We start from the raw sequence: 16,290 nt of genomic DNA, 5'->3' as shown, positions 1-16,290 counted from the left end.
ACACGCAATGCTTGTTCTTCAGGAGCAGATAAAAACTTCTCTATTTGATAAAAGCAGCCTTGTTTTTTTACCAAATACCAAGGTGGGGGGGCAGCAAGAAGCAAAGCTGTGCTTAGGTTGTAGTAGTCCCCCTGCAAAGGGGTTGCTTTGTGTGTGGCTCATGCCCTCTCACTGTCACTTCAGTTTAACCTTCTGCTGTTGCCTCTCAGTTTTCATTGCTGAAATTATCAGGTGTTTCACATCACTTGATAATTGCGGTAATTGCAGTTACAAATTGCCTCTGTTTCCCTGGGTAGTCATAACAGTGCTGGCAGGACGCATTAAAACAGCGGGAAGTGCTGTAGATGGAGGGAAGCATCCCTGATGGCTTTGAAGCACTGGCTGCATGTCAGTTGATATTTTTCATGAAGAAAGGAACAGGTGCTCTTATTGTTTCTAGAAGTAAAAGAAAATAACTTGCAGTATATGAGTATGGGATAGTTAGAAGGACATACCTGCCCTTCTGTAGCATAATCCAGTATTTTGATAGTAGTCTCTGCAGCTTAGTTTTCATCAGCATCATTCTAGACCTTTTGTCACTTGTTCTCCCCAGTCTGCAGCAGCAGAATGCTTCTTTAGTTATGCAGAGCTTGAAAAAGCTGCTTTGGCATAGCCAAGGGCCTCAAAATGTGTTCCTATGGACTGGCCATAGGAGCGTGCTGTAGTTCTGGCCTTAAAGTCAGGACTTGCACTATGCTTCACCTGTTGGTGATGCTTCCGGAGTGCAGAAGAAGGACAGATGCTGGGGAGCCCAAGCAGTGCTGTGCTTCAGGTTGCTGGGACGTGTTCCAAGCTCAGGCTGAGTGCTCAGTGCATTGCATTCATCAGCATGTTTGTTTTCAGTCCTGACTTAGCAATTACATCTGGGAAGGATTTGGGGGATATTTGCAATACTGAAATTGTGGATGTTATTTAAATCTAGAGATGGCCTGTAACTTCAGCTGGAGGGTGGAAACCCTTCTATTTCCTTGCTTTCACTGGATTGAAACTAAACATTTAAACATGTGGAAAAAATTTAAATAAGCAACTTTATTTCTTTAGAAACATTAAGCATATATTTAGTAAATACAACAGATTATAGACACAGCGAGGATGAAAATGTATTTTGGCATGTACTGCTCCTTCAGCTTAGTCACAGCAGTGTGCTTTGCCCTTTCTATGTTTTACAACTTACCTCGTGGTGCCAAAGGATGGAATCCAGTGGCTTTTCAGCTTGCAGGCTGTTGATGGCCCAATGAGGATTAATTAAAAAACCTCACAAAAAAAAAAAGCAACTTGACAATGGGTCTGTGCCTTTACATGTAAAAATGATTTTTATTTTTATTTTTTTTGATAATTGTTATTATTAATTTATAGAGAGGGAGTCCTGGGAATGAGTGAGTCCAGCTAATGGAGGAATTCCCCTTTGTATACTAAAGGCAGCATAATGAACTGAGGGGAGAGATAAACTGAAGGCAGATTTTCACACATCCTCCTTGCCAGAAAACTTGGGTGACTGAGACAATGTGTTAGGAGTTACTCTTATCTTTAAAAGGAGAACAACTGTTGGAATGAACGGTCACAGTCAGCTTGGTGATGTCATTGTGCCAGAATGCTACAAGGAGAAACTCCTGGGAAGGTCAGGAAATCATGGGGTTGTAACCAGCAGCACAGAGTCCAGTTGGAGGCCTGTAAATAGCCGTGTTCCCCAAGCACTGGTACTGGGTCTGGTCTTGTTCAGGATGGAAAGGGTGAAGTTAACCCTCAGCAAGTTTGCTGGTGATGCAAAGCTGGAAGGAGTGCCTGACACACCAGAATGCTGTGCTGCCATTCAGCAAGATCTGGACAGACTGGAGAGCTGAGCAGAGTGACCTGGTGAGGTTCAACAAGAGCAAGTCCCACACCAGGGGAGGAATAACTGCATGATTCAGTACAGGTTAGGGGCTGACCTGCTGGAGAGGAGCTCTGCAGAGAAGGATGCTTTCCTATGTGACCTGTTGTAGGGAACCTGCTTTAGCAGGGGATTGTACTCAATAATCTCCAGAGATCCCTTTCAAACCCTACAGTTCTGTGTGTTTGGAACACGTTTTAGGATGGTGATGGTGAGTGTGTGTATAGGTGGGGGTGAGTTGCCCCATTGCAAGGGATCATAGAATCACTAAGTTAGGAAAGACTTTTAAGATCATTCAGTCCAACTGTCCACCTACCACTAATATTTCTCATTAAAACATGTCTCTCAGTACAATGTCTAAATGTTTCTTGAACACTTCCAGGGACATCTCCCTGGGCAGCTTGTTCCGGCTCCTGACAGCTCTGGGAGACGTATCTCCTAATATCCAACCTGTAGCTGTCCTAGAGATTACTTTTTTTTTCTTTGTAAAAAGGCTTGTATACTTGGTAGGTTTTCTCATCTTGGAGTAGGATTGCCTCAGCAGTCTTAGAAAGAGGAAATCTAGAAAATTTCTTGTGTAATATTTTGGGTAAACTGTATGGTTGATGAAACAGCTGGGCTTGGCTTCTCATTTCCTTTCTAGGAAGCGGATGGAAGAAGCCTTGATTTCATTAGTGATGAAAGGAGCGGTGTAACAGAAGACTGTGTTTGCTTACTATCTTCACAAAGTTTCTTCTAATTATTTACTGCCAGTGACCAACCAGAGTGAAATTAATTGAATGAGGCTCAGCTCCTCAAGTTCATCATGGAAAAACTATTACTTTTGAGAGGGGAGATATGGCAAATTTGTTCCTGTAGGGTGACCAGTTGCAGTACCACAAGAGAATAATCCTGCATGGTTTGTACCAGCAAGCATCCAGGACACTCTAGCTCTGGTGTCTTATAGTTTAGCAGAGAAGCTGTTGTGGAGCATGAGGGCTTATATGTACAGCTTTCATTCAGTAGGTAAGCCTGGCATGGCACAGCATTGCTGAGTAAATCTACCTGGACTCAGCATTAGTACAAAACCCATAGGCTGGTGGTTGTTTACATCTGTTGGTGCTGCTGTTAGTCCTTTAAGCACTTCTATAGCAAACTCTATGACTACTTCTACAAAAACACTCAAGTCTTGGGCTCTTTGGATATGCTAGTGCAGAGCAGCCTTCAGAGGTAAGGGTGCCACCTCTTGGAGTACTTCAGGCTGTGCTGTGCCATCTCTTAGTTCTTTAAATGCTGGATGAGTGGCAACAGTAAGGTCCATTTCTGCTCAGGTTGATGCATGCTGTGTCTGCTATGCCTAACATTCTTAAAACAGTCCTGACTGAACAAGGCTGTGAGCTGTGATTAATGTTCCCTGTGGCAACTACTCCCAGTGCAATTTAGGAAGACTCCTTCAAAACCAGTAGCTATTTAAGGCACGTTAGCTTTGTCCATTGCCTGCAGGTAAACCATGGCACTGCTTTGCAAGCCTCACCTAGAGTGGCTGTGACAGCAGACTTAGCAGTGCATCTCCCAATGTGGGAAGAAGTTGCCCATATGAGGCTTGCTAAATGGGTGAGCACATGCCAGACTCCATCTGAATTTGAGATGAGACTGATATTGGACTGGGACAATTTATTCCCCAGCTGAAGGTGGAGCAGCATTCCATGTAGGCGTGGTTAGTCTGACACTTGCACTTTGTGGTTTTCTTATTAAAAAAAGGGAAGCTGAAAAGAAGGAAGGGAATGGGAAAGGTGCAAAAATGGAGGACAGATTACTGATGCTTTATCAAATGCAAGGGAGATGCGTGGAGTTGTTTAATGTCTCCGGTCTGGGGATCAGCAGCTTTCAGCATGGTGCCAGAGCATAATATGAATGAATGCTCTGCAAATGAATATAGCTCTGCAGTAGCCTGTATGCACTCTTCCTGTAGCCAAGTGTAAGATGGCCAGGCTGCAGTGCATAGAATATACACAGCTGGGAAAGCGCATCACAAGAAATGAGGTGTCCCTCCCATGTAGGGCAGCAGCAGCTCAGTGTCACAGGAGAGTTTTAACCATATTCTGTGCTGATGGAGATGTGTCTGAAGAAGGTTGGTGGGCTGGTGCTGTAAAGTACAGTTATTTTAGTTGGTTTTTTTTTTTTTCCTATTTTCTGACTGTGCCATTTGCAAACTTCATTAAGTTTAGGGCACGGATGCTGAGTGCAATAGTTTCTTGTGGGTATCCTTGAATTTATGTGATGGGGAAGATGCTTCTGCAAACTTCTGATGTTGAAATAAACAAGGCATATACCTTATTTTTTGTGATACCTTATTCATGCAAGGACAGCCCCCCCCACCTTTTTTTCCCTTCCTCATAATAGCCAATGTGTGGCTTTAAAGCACTTCTATTTCCTTCCTGGCTTACAGAAGTGAATAACATGCGTAAACAGTGCTTCTCCAGTTGCTGTAATGCTCATCCAGGTGTCTGAGCAGTCGGGGCAGTGCACATCACCAGTGGTGGTATTGAGGGGGAGGAATTTGATGGTGTTCAGCCACTTGTTCTGCGTGGAGTCACTGCTAGAAATAGTTACAAAAACGGTAAAGGATTCTAGAAATTACTGGGAAAATCCTAGTGCTTCCTAGAAATTGCTTAGAGACTGGGGAGGCAGAATCCTGGAAATGTACAGGAGGTGCCAGAAATGTCTGAATGCTGTCACACATTCAGAGAGACACGGCAGTTCCTGGAGGCTCAAAAAGTCCCGAGAGACTTTTGACTTCTAGGAATTCCTGCTGGGAAATACAAGGCATTATTACCAGAAGGCAGAATTCCTGTAGTAATCCATCAGATTTGATAACTCTGCTAGTAATTTCTATAATTCATGAAAAATAGGCTGTGTTTTTGAGTACAAACTATTGTATGTGGATATTAATCTGTTCTCCTTCACTAAACCATGGGGCTTCAAGATCTTAGTGTCCTCCATATATTTCTTACACTTTTTTTTCTTTTTTCCCCCTCACAGTCCTATTTTGTTACGGATTATGACCCTACAATCGAAGACTCCTACACCAAACAATGTGTGATAGATGAAAGAGCTGCGCGCTTGGACAGTAAGTAGTAGAATAAAAACTGCATCACACTTGGCTGTCATGTGCTATCTCTTCCACATGCCATCTATTTATTTTGTTTCAAAAGTTTCAGTTCCCCCTTGTCAGTGATTTCTTCAAGGACAAAACAGCACCCCTCCCAACATCACCCTCCTGTCTCTCTGTATGTTTTACAGCTGCATCAGCTGGACCCAAATTAGTGAAAGTTCATTGGACTCTGTCTTTTAGTTTGGTCTTGAATTGTTCAATAAGTCCCAGGATGTGTTGTGAACCTTAGTAAAAATCCGATAGAACCTGTGTAGAAGTAATTTCTGCTTAGCTATTTGTGAGAGACTCTTGTAGTATCCTGTCAAGGAGGATTTTTACTTTTGGTTTATGTTCTTAGAACTTGAACTCTAGTAATTAATGTGTTGCTTATGTTCAGTTCTGGATACAGCCGGACAAGAAGAATTTGGAGCCATGCGTGAACAGTACATGAGGACAGGAGAGGGTTTTCTCCTGGTTTTCTCAGTCACTGATAGAGGAAGGTAAGCCTGATGTCAATCAAGTTAAACCCACAAAAAATGTTCCATCTTTATCTCTGTGACTAGTCTTAAATTGCTGCTCCTCATCCTTCACTGGGAAAACAAACAAACAAACCTCTAATGTTCTGCAGTGTACAATGCTCTCTGCACTGAAAACCCTTTGAAGCAAATTGATGAACTGAAAGGGTCTGTCCCTTAGAGTAGGTGACTTGAGCATAAGGAAGCACAGCCAGCTCTGTTCAAATGTTCCATTATAGCCCAGTGTACTAGTTTCTTGCAGGTGACTGACTTGCAGTAAGGGCAACATGCTATTACATCCCAGTTCCTAGGAAATATCTCCTTGCTATGTACTTGTTGACATCCAGTGGCTGGCTCTGTGGGTTTCTGGGCAGAGAAATCCAGCTGAGGCTGTGTCTCTGTCCTTCTGCAGGCAGGTGCTCACTGCCTACTCCCATGAATTGACTGGAACCTGCACACCTGTAGAGCTGAGATGAAATACAAGTTTTTTGGCAGCTGAGAGCTTGGTCAGGTAGCTTCCTGTAGTTGTAAGAGTAGGAAACTGCTGTGTATAAGCAGTCTCTGTTTTCACTATGATAATCTTCCATGGAGCTAGCTAGATATTGTAGAGGTAAAGGAGAAGTGGGCAGGGAGCTATAACTTTTGCTTTGGGTTGTAACAGAAGAGTAATAAAATGAGGGGGAAAAATTCTTTGCAATATTATTTTCCTTACAGATTCAATATGGACCCTAATAACTTCTGATTATACCAGAAAAAATCTCTCTATAATAAGAATTAAAATAAGTATTCTTTGGAACGTACACATTTCCCTTATGAGTGCTGCAGAAGTTCAGATTCATTTTGATGTACTGTCAGTAGAGACTTTACTCTCCTGTCAGAGATACTTGTCTGGTTTTAAGACATACTGAACACTTGTCTTAACATAAATATTTTTGTAGCAGGGGACTGTGCACTTCTAAAATCACCATGTGAACTCCTTGGCTTGTCTGGAAATCTTAAGTTCTTGTTTGTTCTTTTGGCTAAGGATGTGCCTTGATCTTAAGCAGATCTTGTCATGTTAAACCTGCGTATTACTTTCCCCTCTAAAATCCTTGTGAGACTGATGAGGAACAGAGTTCTTGTTTTTGTTCTGATATCCATTTCATTCAAGACTTGCCTTGCCAGTCTGTGAAGCATCTGCTAGAGGTGTCTGTTTAGTGTGAATGAGACATTCTGAACCATGAAGTCTGTGAATTAGTTGGTAACTTTCACCAGTTTCGTCCAATTGCTACAGGCATCTAAGTGGAGTATTAACAATGGTGGTCCAAGTATGCCTAGTGGCATTCTTTCTGCTTCATGTTTCCTCTCATAATGGCTTTAAAAGGCTGAGGTGTACTGTACTGTCATATCTGCCTATGTAAATTTTCTACCAAAATGTAATTGTAAATGGCTTCAGACTATATACCTAATTATAGTGGTTGGGATGTCTCTGAGCTAAAGAAAACTTGACTGTTTACCAGCATCAGTGCTGAAGCTCTGTGTGCAAATGATGAAGCTTTAACTGTTTTTACTGAAAATGGTGTATTTTTTTTCTCTCCATAAATCAATGTTTAGGCCAGAATTAGCTGCATTAATATATTGCTTCACTGGAATACTTCTATCTAAAAAGCATTACTACCAAATAAGACACACTTAGTGACTTTGGAAGTGTTCACTTAGCCTTCCCGTTTTTCCCTTCAAGATATAATTTTTTCCTTCCCTCCCAGTCTCCCTACCAAATTCCTGGATGTAGCTGTGGAGGTTGCTAGATGAAATATTGATCACAGGTGTTTCCAGGCTGCGTTTTGAATAGGTAGAGTTGGACTCCAAAATCCGCATTTGTAGATTGAGCTGATTCTCTTCAACTGGGTGGCATCCTGGTCCCTCTAAAGTGGGAAAGTGTTTTGCTTAACCTGTGGCCCAAATGAAGTCCGTTCCCCTCTGCTGCCAGCTTGAGTCAGGATTTTTTTAGTTTGAGTACTGCATGATTCTCTGACCTGTCATGCTGTGACAGTGGACTGTTTGATGGAGCGCCTGCAGCTGTCTGTGCTCGTGTGGCATGGCAGGGCAAGTCCCAGTAGGTGATTCACCATTCCTGAACTTGCACAGAGCCTGAGAATCTGTGAATTCGTACACTGATGCTCTATTTTTCTTTTACAGTTTTGAAGAAATCTATAAGTTTCAACGACAGATTCTTAGAGTGAAAGATCGTGATGAGTTTCCTATGATTCTAGTTGGTAACAAAGCAGATCTGGACCACCAAAGACAGGTAATTAATTTCTTACTAGTTACTGCTAGCTCTCTTAGGGAAATTTCACTATTTTCTCTCATGATAATAGAGTGGGAACAAGAAACAAATGGGGAAAAAAAAAAGATACCGTATTAGCTAACTGCAATGCAAGAAACAACTGTACTCAGGAACTGTACTTGAATCTTTGAAGTAGGATGGCGTTCCACATGCAGCAGATCTGTCTGACTCATGCGTGATGTTAGACCAAATCTATTCACATACAGAGGTTGAGAGCTCTGTCATGGCTCAGGCATGAATGTATGTCATTCTTCCTATCTGTTACTCACCACTGTGCACTGTGCCAAGCAGAGCACATTCCAGCACTGCCGTTGCTGTTATTGCTCACTGCTGTGCTTCGTATGAATGAGTAGCCATTCATCTCTTTCCATTTGACCACCTGTCTTCTGCACAACTGACTCAAAGCTTTAGAAGATAAAACTATAGTAATACAGTGTCCTCCTATTTGAGTACCTTGAAATTTTGGATTTCAATCTCGCTTCTAGTTGTAAGAGTTGCTAAAAGATTTGATTAAATGGATTAGATGGATTTTCTTTATTTACTCTTGGTTTTCATAAATCAAATTGATGGTTTGAACTGAAATGGAAATAATTGTACTAAACCAGCAGGAAAGGAGCAGGTGTCAAACTTCTGTCATTCAACTTATTTCAGAAGTTGTATTTTCTCCTGAGACAGTGAGATGACTCCTAAAGCTTTGGTAGCAAACGTGATTGATTTTTACCTGAAAGTAAACTAAAAGCTACTGAGATTTCCCTATTTTAAAAGCTTAACAAGGAGAGAACAACTTAAATGCTAAGATTCTCAGATTTGTTTACCTGTCTTTAGTCTGTCTGTGAGTGTTTACGTAAATATTATTCTTTGCTAAATAAAATATTGCCTGTGTTAAGAACCAGTGGCTTGAGCATGGAAACATTTGACTTGAAACACGTTAGTATTTTAGAGGTGTATTAAACACAATTGTTGAAAGATTTTTCTTGAAGAGCACCTGAAGCCATGGAGTTCAAAAAGAAGTTCCTGTTAAATACCCTCCTTTGATTGTCACACCCTCTCCATCCAGGACCTGAGTGTAGGAAGGTCATTACAGAAGTTAAGACTGATGCTGAAAGATGGGGTCTCAAAAGTCGGAGTTGGACACTGGTCCTTGTGTATCCCTTCCAAAATGGGATGTCCTGTCGTGAAAGAACTTTTAACAGAAGCTCTGTGCAGACTCATCAGGAGTAACTTCACATGTGCACACATGCACAAAGCTGTGTAGCCCCTGTCCCTGAGACAGAAGTGGAATGTGTTCCCACTTCAATTACCATCATACCCCCATCAGAATTGCTGGATTGGATTTAACCTTGCATGTCCTGGAATATGAGATACTTCACGACAACAGCTGTGCATTAAACTGTGTAGGTAGAACTGAGCTCTTTTGAAAACTGTAACAGCTGAATGACAGACTTCTAAATAATTTGAGAGGGAAATAACATCATCTGTCAACCCACAATTTCAGAGGATACCTGCAAATGTAAATAGTAATCCTGGAGATCATTCCTAGAAATACTTTGATCTCCTCTATCCTCCTAATGTTACTACACAGCCTGTAACTTATCAGCTTCTCCTTTAAAAAAGGTGCCCTCTCTTTTCCCCTGCTGGTCCCTCCATACTTGATGACTAGTTTCTTTTACAGAAAGCAGTTCAAAGCAGCTGCTTCCACAGTGCCCAACTTTGCAGTTCTCTTCCTACATCTGAACACAAAAGCATGTATCACCAGAAGCATTTTTATTGTTGTTTTCGTGGCTTCATTAACTGGTCTTAGATGCTGGGAAGCATAACTCCCGGTACTGCCATGCACATCATTTACATGCAAATTGGTAGGTTTGTCACTTTTGTCCTAGGTCAGGACTTAATCTTCATTAATCTGTAGCACTTGCAGGTTTGCTGAAACAACTAGTGGGGTGTTTTTAACTCTTCTATGCCCCTTTCTCTGTCATGTGATGGGGCTCTGCCCTTAGGTCAGCCCAGAGGAATGATGTGGGGATGCTGAGGTGACATAATAGTTCCTCAGAAGGGAGAGGCTTCCCTCCTTCTTGACTTGACATTTGTGCTCTTTCCTGTGTTGTTGTTAACACTCACCCGAGGCACTGTGCAAGCTGAATCATCTCTTTAGACAGGGAGAAAAACAGACAAGCTGGAAGGGCTCTGATACGTGTGCAAGTGAAATCAGCTCATGGAGAGATGGAGTGAGTGCCAGAGCTTGAAGCATGGGAAGGGGTGGGACTGCGGCTCTTAGCAGAGCAGGGAGGAGTTGGGGTGGGGGAAAGAAAGTGAGACCTCGCCTTTTGGCAGCAGTTAGCAGTGAGATGTTATCAGCTGGATGTTAAACAGCAGCCAGAGCCTCTGCTCCATCACGTGAGCTCAGGCTGCCAGCATCTATTCAGTGCACTGGCTCAGCTTGCTGACCTGGCTGAAAGCAAGTCCTGCCACTACATCTTCCCAAGTATGGAGAACTCCAGCCTGCTGCAGGCTGGCTACACAGGCAGCATGAGGGAGAGGTGGGAGCCAAGGCAGAGTTCTCCCCCCACTCTTGAGCCCTGTGGTGTGGGAGGTTGCTCTGTGCTGTAGCTTGTGGGCATGCAGAGAAGTGCTGGCCTTCTGCCAGTAGTGCTTTTAGAGATTCAGAAAGATGAATTTTTAGAATCAGACTGTTTGTGATCATCATCTACCTTTTTCTTGAAGACAGAAGACAAGGTAGTGAGCTAACAAAGTGCGCTCTGCGAATGTAAAACTAAGTTAAAGGAAGTCATTCAGCTTGTTTTTTGGTCAACCCCTGGTGCTTATTGCAATTAACAAATATTTTTCTGCATCTGGAGAGAGTTAAATGTGTATGGAAAACGTTTAGGATGTCTCAAGGGTCTGACCACACCCCCATGCATGGAGGTGAATTGTGTAGTTCAGACAGAGTGCTATCATCATGATACCATAATATAGGGAGCAAATAACTAACAATCCTGATGGAGTGCTGACTGCTGCTCAGGAAATATGTGAATTGCACGGTACTGCAGAAGTGCACAGCTCTAGTATGATCTTGATGCAACCTTCGTGGCATGCTGAAGGTGTAGCTTAAGATAGCAGCTGTAATAGAAGTAGGTTGACTCAAGTGTTCTTGTAAGATAATAAATGAAATAGGAAGTTTGAAACAATAGTTTACTACAGTAATAGCTGTAACTGAATGGAATTAAGAGGACTTGTTTTGTCTCCTGTGTAGCACAGGAGGTGAAGTCCTGGATATCCACCCATTTGGCTGACAAAGAAAGCTGATTTATTAGAGGAAGAGCAAGCATTAATCTTTACAATTTCTTTGTACGATGAGAATAAAATCATCAGTATTTCCAGATTCCCTCATCAGTCATGGGTTAGAGACACATCTCTGCTCTTCCCTTTGAAGTCAATGCCATGTAGTACTCTATCTTAAATGGGTTAATTCTGCACACCACAGACAGCACTGGATGCTCCTGTGGTAAGGCAGTTCAGCAGAGCGTCTATATAACAATAAGTGCTGCCAACAGGGGAGCAGGCTTGTCAGTGCAGTGTGTGTGACTTTTTGAAGATAACTGCTGGCTTAAATTGGGTCAAGTCTGCTCATTGCCCAGATGGCAGGGTTTCAAGGAAAATCCAAGTTGCAACAGGAAAACGCTTGAGTTTCATTCGATACTTGTTTCAGATTTTACATTGTTACTGCTGTAATACAATGAGCTGGTGTTAGCTTACCTATATTGCTGAGTCCATTTAAAGCAAGACTTTAAGGAGAGGTTGTCTTGTCTTTATTCTGTGCCTAGACAGATGATCAGCAAAGCCAGTGGTGCCTGGCAGGTAGTCCTGTGGTTGGACCTTTCTCTGCATGAGCCTGGATACTAGCAAACAGTAGTTCATAGCTTGCTTTTGCTGTTGCATGAGCTTAGCCTGAGATATCTATCAGTGGCTAGGTGCAGTGATTTCTCTGATCTCACAGAAGGATTGTACCTTCAGATTTTGCCATGGCTTGCTTGCTTTTTGACCTCTATAAATACCAAGCAATCAGCCATCTGATGCAGTAGTTGAATACAGCAAGCTGGTCTTTGATTAGGTGTCATTGCTTTATAACCAGATCGTATGTGCTAAAGGGTTTCTTGGGGTCTCTCTTGGGAGAGGAATCGCTGTCATGTTCTGGCACCAGTCCAACGTAGCCCTTAGTCTTTGCAAGTATAGGGAGAAGGTATGCAGGCAGTGCTAAGTCAGGCAGCATCGTAGAAGTTCTTTAGGTGGAGGAAAGAGTAGAAATGTCAGAAAGGACTCTATTTCTAACAGTTCTCAGATACAATAATGTAGAGGGAGAGCAGCCTGAGATCCGTTCACAGGGCTCGTGCACGTGTTGAAATGGAAACTGATTCAGTAAGAATGCTGTTACGTAGGGAGTTGGGGGATACGCTTTTCCATGTCTGACTTGCTTGTTTACATCTATTATAGTATTTAATTTGAATAACTTCTACCAACAGTATCTGAAAGCAAATAGTAAAATACCTAAAACAAAGGATAAGCACTGCAGGGGATGCCATTCATATTCACGATTAAGCTTATTGACACAAAGATTGTCAATGCAGAACCAACACACCCAGTCTATCAGAAATTCTGTTCTGGGAACATAAATTTGAGTGTTCCTTGACAAAAAAAAAAAAAAAAAAAGTAATTTTGATTTTCCTAGTGTCCTTTAATCTCTCTTATCTTCCTTACTGAAAAGTCTATCATGGTTGTTATGTCTAAGCAGGGAGTATGGAGAACGTGAGAGTGTAAACTCATATTTTTGATTTCTACAATTTCTATGTTTGCTTTTCCAGCAATTTCCTCAGCTTTGAAAGCAGATCCTGTATGCTCTGGCCTCTAATTTACTGCTTGAGCACTGCAAATGCTTCCATAGCGTGCCCAAAGCAAACAAACGCAAATCTAAATTGATTTTGTTGAGGTCACTTGCATTGACTGCAAGCTGCTTCACAGCATTCCGGTAAAATTAGATGAAATGACAATAAGATTATTTTGAAATTAAGCAGTTACAGATGTTCTAGCAAAAACAACAAGGGCTCTTATGTTGCATCTGTAATGTTGTATATGCAGACTTTTGGGAAAGTGTAGTTTCACTTTATTAGATTAGTTTCTTACAGCTACGTTTGTTCAGTATCTCTAATGTGCTTTCGATACAATAACGAAGAGAATAGTGATTACATTGGTTTAAAGACAAGGTTCAATTTCTCTTCAGGACCTGCTTTCTTTTATAGCTATTGAGTTTAATTTTATTTTAATCTTCCTGGGGCTACAGTAGGCTGTGCAGGAATGAGGAAAAGTGAAGTAGAAGTAAACAGTTTTTGCAACTGTTGTGTTGGTACTTGAGCTTATTTTTGTCTGATGAATGAGACAAAGAAGCATTAAAGTTTCTGAAAGTCTCCATACAAATTTTGGGGGATTCTGCAATGTCATTGACCTGCCAGAAGATAGCTGAGAGAGTTTCTCAAAATGCGGCTTTGAAATAAGGACATTTCAACAATTTGGGGCTGTGGGAGGAGAGGAAAATGGAGCAAAAATCTTGAGTATCATTTGGTTTTCAGGTAGTAATGGAGAATGGAAAGATCCCAGTCATTCATTCTTTGTGCCCCGCTGTTAAAAGTGCAGGTACAATAGATGATGTTGGTTGTGTTGCAGCGCAAGTGGGGTGTCAGTGACAGAGGAGTCAGATGTGCTGAGATGCTGTGAGAGAGGGCTCTCAGGCCTTGCATGTAGCTGTAGGAAAGTATTCTGCATGTTACAAAGCACTCCTGCATCTTGCACTGTGCTGGGTGCTCACAATGATGTTCTCCTGTTTCCATCTCTTTCTGCTTGTGTGTGGTTCCTTGATCTCAGCATGCATCTGACTGTCTTTTCAGAAGCAAACTAAAAATAAACCTTCAGGGTCTTTGTTCTCATTATATCAGGCCTATGCGTGCTGGTTTGACATATTTCTGTGAAAGCAGTATATAATCTTTGACACTTCTACCACTAGCTGCTGCCTTGGCAAGATCTGTTGTGCTTCCTTTTATCACTGAAAGCTGTCCTTTCCTCCCTGTTCTGGGGGCAACTTCCTGTTGAAGGCTTTTTCAATGTTTTGCACTTCTTGCAGTCATTTTTGTCATCTGTCCTCACTGCTTTTGACTTCATCCAAAAACATGTAGCCATCTCTGTTGCTTTTGCACTGTGACCAACTTATTCCTTTCTGTATTGAAGTCTCCTTGCTTACTGCCTTCTGCTCCACCATTTCAAGTGTTATTCCAGCTCTTTATGACGCTCACCATTTCCTCTTGATCTCCCTTTCCTCCTCCCAAGAAGACAAGGGGCAGACAGTTTCATTAATATCTCTTAAGTGGGGAGACTTATGTATATCTAGACCTCCTGTGATTTAAGCCACTTATAACTGGTTGTCTTAATATTTTGATGAGTCATAAATAGATTTATAATGATTCAGAAGCTAACCCACGTCTTTTTTTTTTTTAAGTTGTAATTTTATTTTTTCCTCTAGATTTATGTGGGCCAGGGAGAGTTGAGTTCAGCATTCCAAGCTCTTGTAGTAACCCCAGAAATCTTGACTCAGGCAGTTGCTTTGGTGGGTTCTTGTGTGCTTAGGAAGGGAAACTTGGTCTTGTTACACAGAAATGAAGTGAATGGGAGGCAGCTGCAGTGGAGGAAATTCCTTGTAGGTTTGGTCTTTGTTTATAAAAAGACTTCACTTGAATGTGAAAAGATGTATTACAAGAACTTGTTTTCCAGTTGTATTACATGGGCAATGTAGAAATCAGATCTGTGGTCAGATAAGCATTATTGTTTGAGGGAAGTAGACCCTTAAACTGTGTTTGCAGTGCCTACTGACACAGCTGTGCCAGCACAAGGTTTAACTTAATGATCGATTTCTCTTACAGGTGACACAAGAGGAAGGTCAGCAGCTAGCACGACAACTTAAAGTAACATACATGGAAGCCTCAGCAAAGATCAGATTGAATGTAGACCAAGCTTTTCATGAACTTGTCAGAGTTATAAGGTATGATAACTTAAGTCCAAATAATTAGTGTCCCTTCATTAATGGATAGCTTGAGCAAATGCATTGAAATGTAGCAGGAGATGGCTGAAAAAATTCTGCCTGCTGTGAACTTAAGCCAGTATTCTGTGTTCTAGAATTTTCCTGTGTAATGGTAGAAATATCTACGTGAGTATTATGTGTATTTGAAAGAGAAGGAAAGCATTCTGGACTGTAATCTTTCAGATTTTACTGAGTACCCAGGAAGCCAACCTGTAACATAAATGTGAATACTGGCCTTCTGTAAAGAGCAAAACCAAAGTACTATCACTCACTCCTGGTGCTCAAAATTATTTAAGTTCATCCCCTACGCAAATGTAAAATCACAGAATTTAAATACAGTTTCTATGTTTATTTAACTGAAAATGGTTCTGCGAGTTTAACTTTGAAACGTCTTTTTCTAGGAAATTTCAAGAACAAGAGTGCCCTCCTTCACCAGAGCCAACACGGAAAGAGAAAGACAAAAAAGGCTGCCATTGTGTAATTTTCTGAGAATCCCAAGAACGAAGCTATCAACTGCCAGATTATTATTTTTTTTCTTTCCATCATTTTACATCACTTCTGGTATTGGTCTAGCCTTATATGTGCATGTCCTAAAAGTGGTCACCAGAATAGCCTTAGTCCAAGAAGCTGGCAGAATAGTTCTTGAAGACTCGGTCATCTTGGGGCAGACTTCACAACAAAACACTAAGGCTGCTTCTTTAATACCACAGTTCCTTCCTTCTCTCCCTTTAAGAGCTTGCACCTTGTGGAGTTTTATTCGCAAAGGAGATGAAACAAAACCGTGTAGGACAAGGTGTTGAAGTCACGCATAAGTTGTCTCTTGTGAATTAATTTATTTTTACTTCTGATGTTTCGTTAGCTATTACAAAGACCTATATTGAATTACAGAGAATACTTTTAAAAAATGTGGGTGGATTGGCTTTTTTGCCCTCAGTTAAATTAGACTTGAGTATTCAGCTAGCCTTAAGAAACCTACACTGAATTTCATTGTCAGCAAAATTTTTCATCTCTTATTTATGCTGCAGTTTTATTTCAGTGGCCAAAACAGTCTACTGTATTTATTTTCTGAATCCAGAACAGCTACGGGAGGATTACTGCTACTATTAAAATATGGCCAAATACCTGAGCTCATTCTGGATTGAGGCATTTCAGCTTCTTATGAAATTTCACATCATTGTTTGGGGGGGGATTAAAAGAAAATTGTCTTCCTTTGTATTTCTGGGTAAGGGATTAAGGAAAACTAAAATTGTAGCTGTTTTTTTTTTTCATGTGATATAAAAATGAATTTGA

General features: G+C 41.4%; 1 protein-coding gene across 1 annotated transcript in view; it reads left to right on the top strand.

Moving 5' to 3' along the window:
- Positions 1–15,489, top strand: part of RRAS2 (RAS related 2) — a gene marked incomplete at both ends in the record, with an annotated part of 34,323 nt that extends 18,834 nt beyond the window's left edge. The window contains 5 exons of the mRNA XM_079537730.1: positions 4,931–5,018; positions 5,440–5,542; positions 7,736–7,844; positions 14,843–14,961; positions 15,402–15,489. Of these exons, the coding sequence (XP_079393856.1) occupies positions 4,931–5,018; positions 5,440–5,542; positions 7,736–7,844; positions 14,843–14,961; positions 15,402–15,489 (507 nt within the window). The remainder of the gene's footprint in view (positions 1–4,930; positions 5,019–5,439; positions 5,543–7,735; positions 7,845–14,842; positions 14,962–15,401) is intronic.
- Between the last annotated feature and the right edge of the window lie 801 nt (positions 15,490–16,290).

Source organism: Tetrao urogallus, assembly GCF_951394365.1.
Source record: "Tetrao urogallus genome assembly, chromosome: 6".
NCBI classification, from domain to species: Eukaryota; Metazoa; Chordata; class Aves; order Galliformes; family Phasianidae; genus Tetrao; species Tetrao urogallus.
This window is presented reverse-complemented; position numbering and strand designations above follow the sequence as displayed.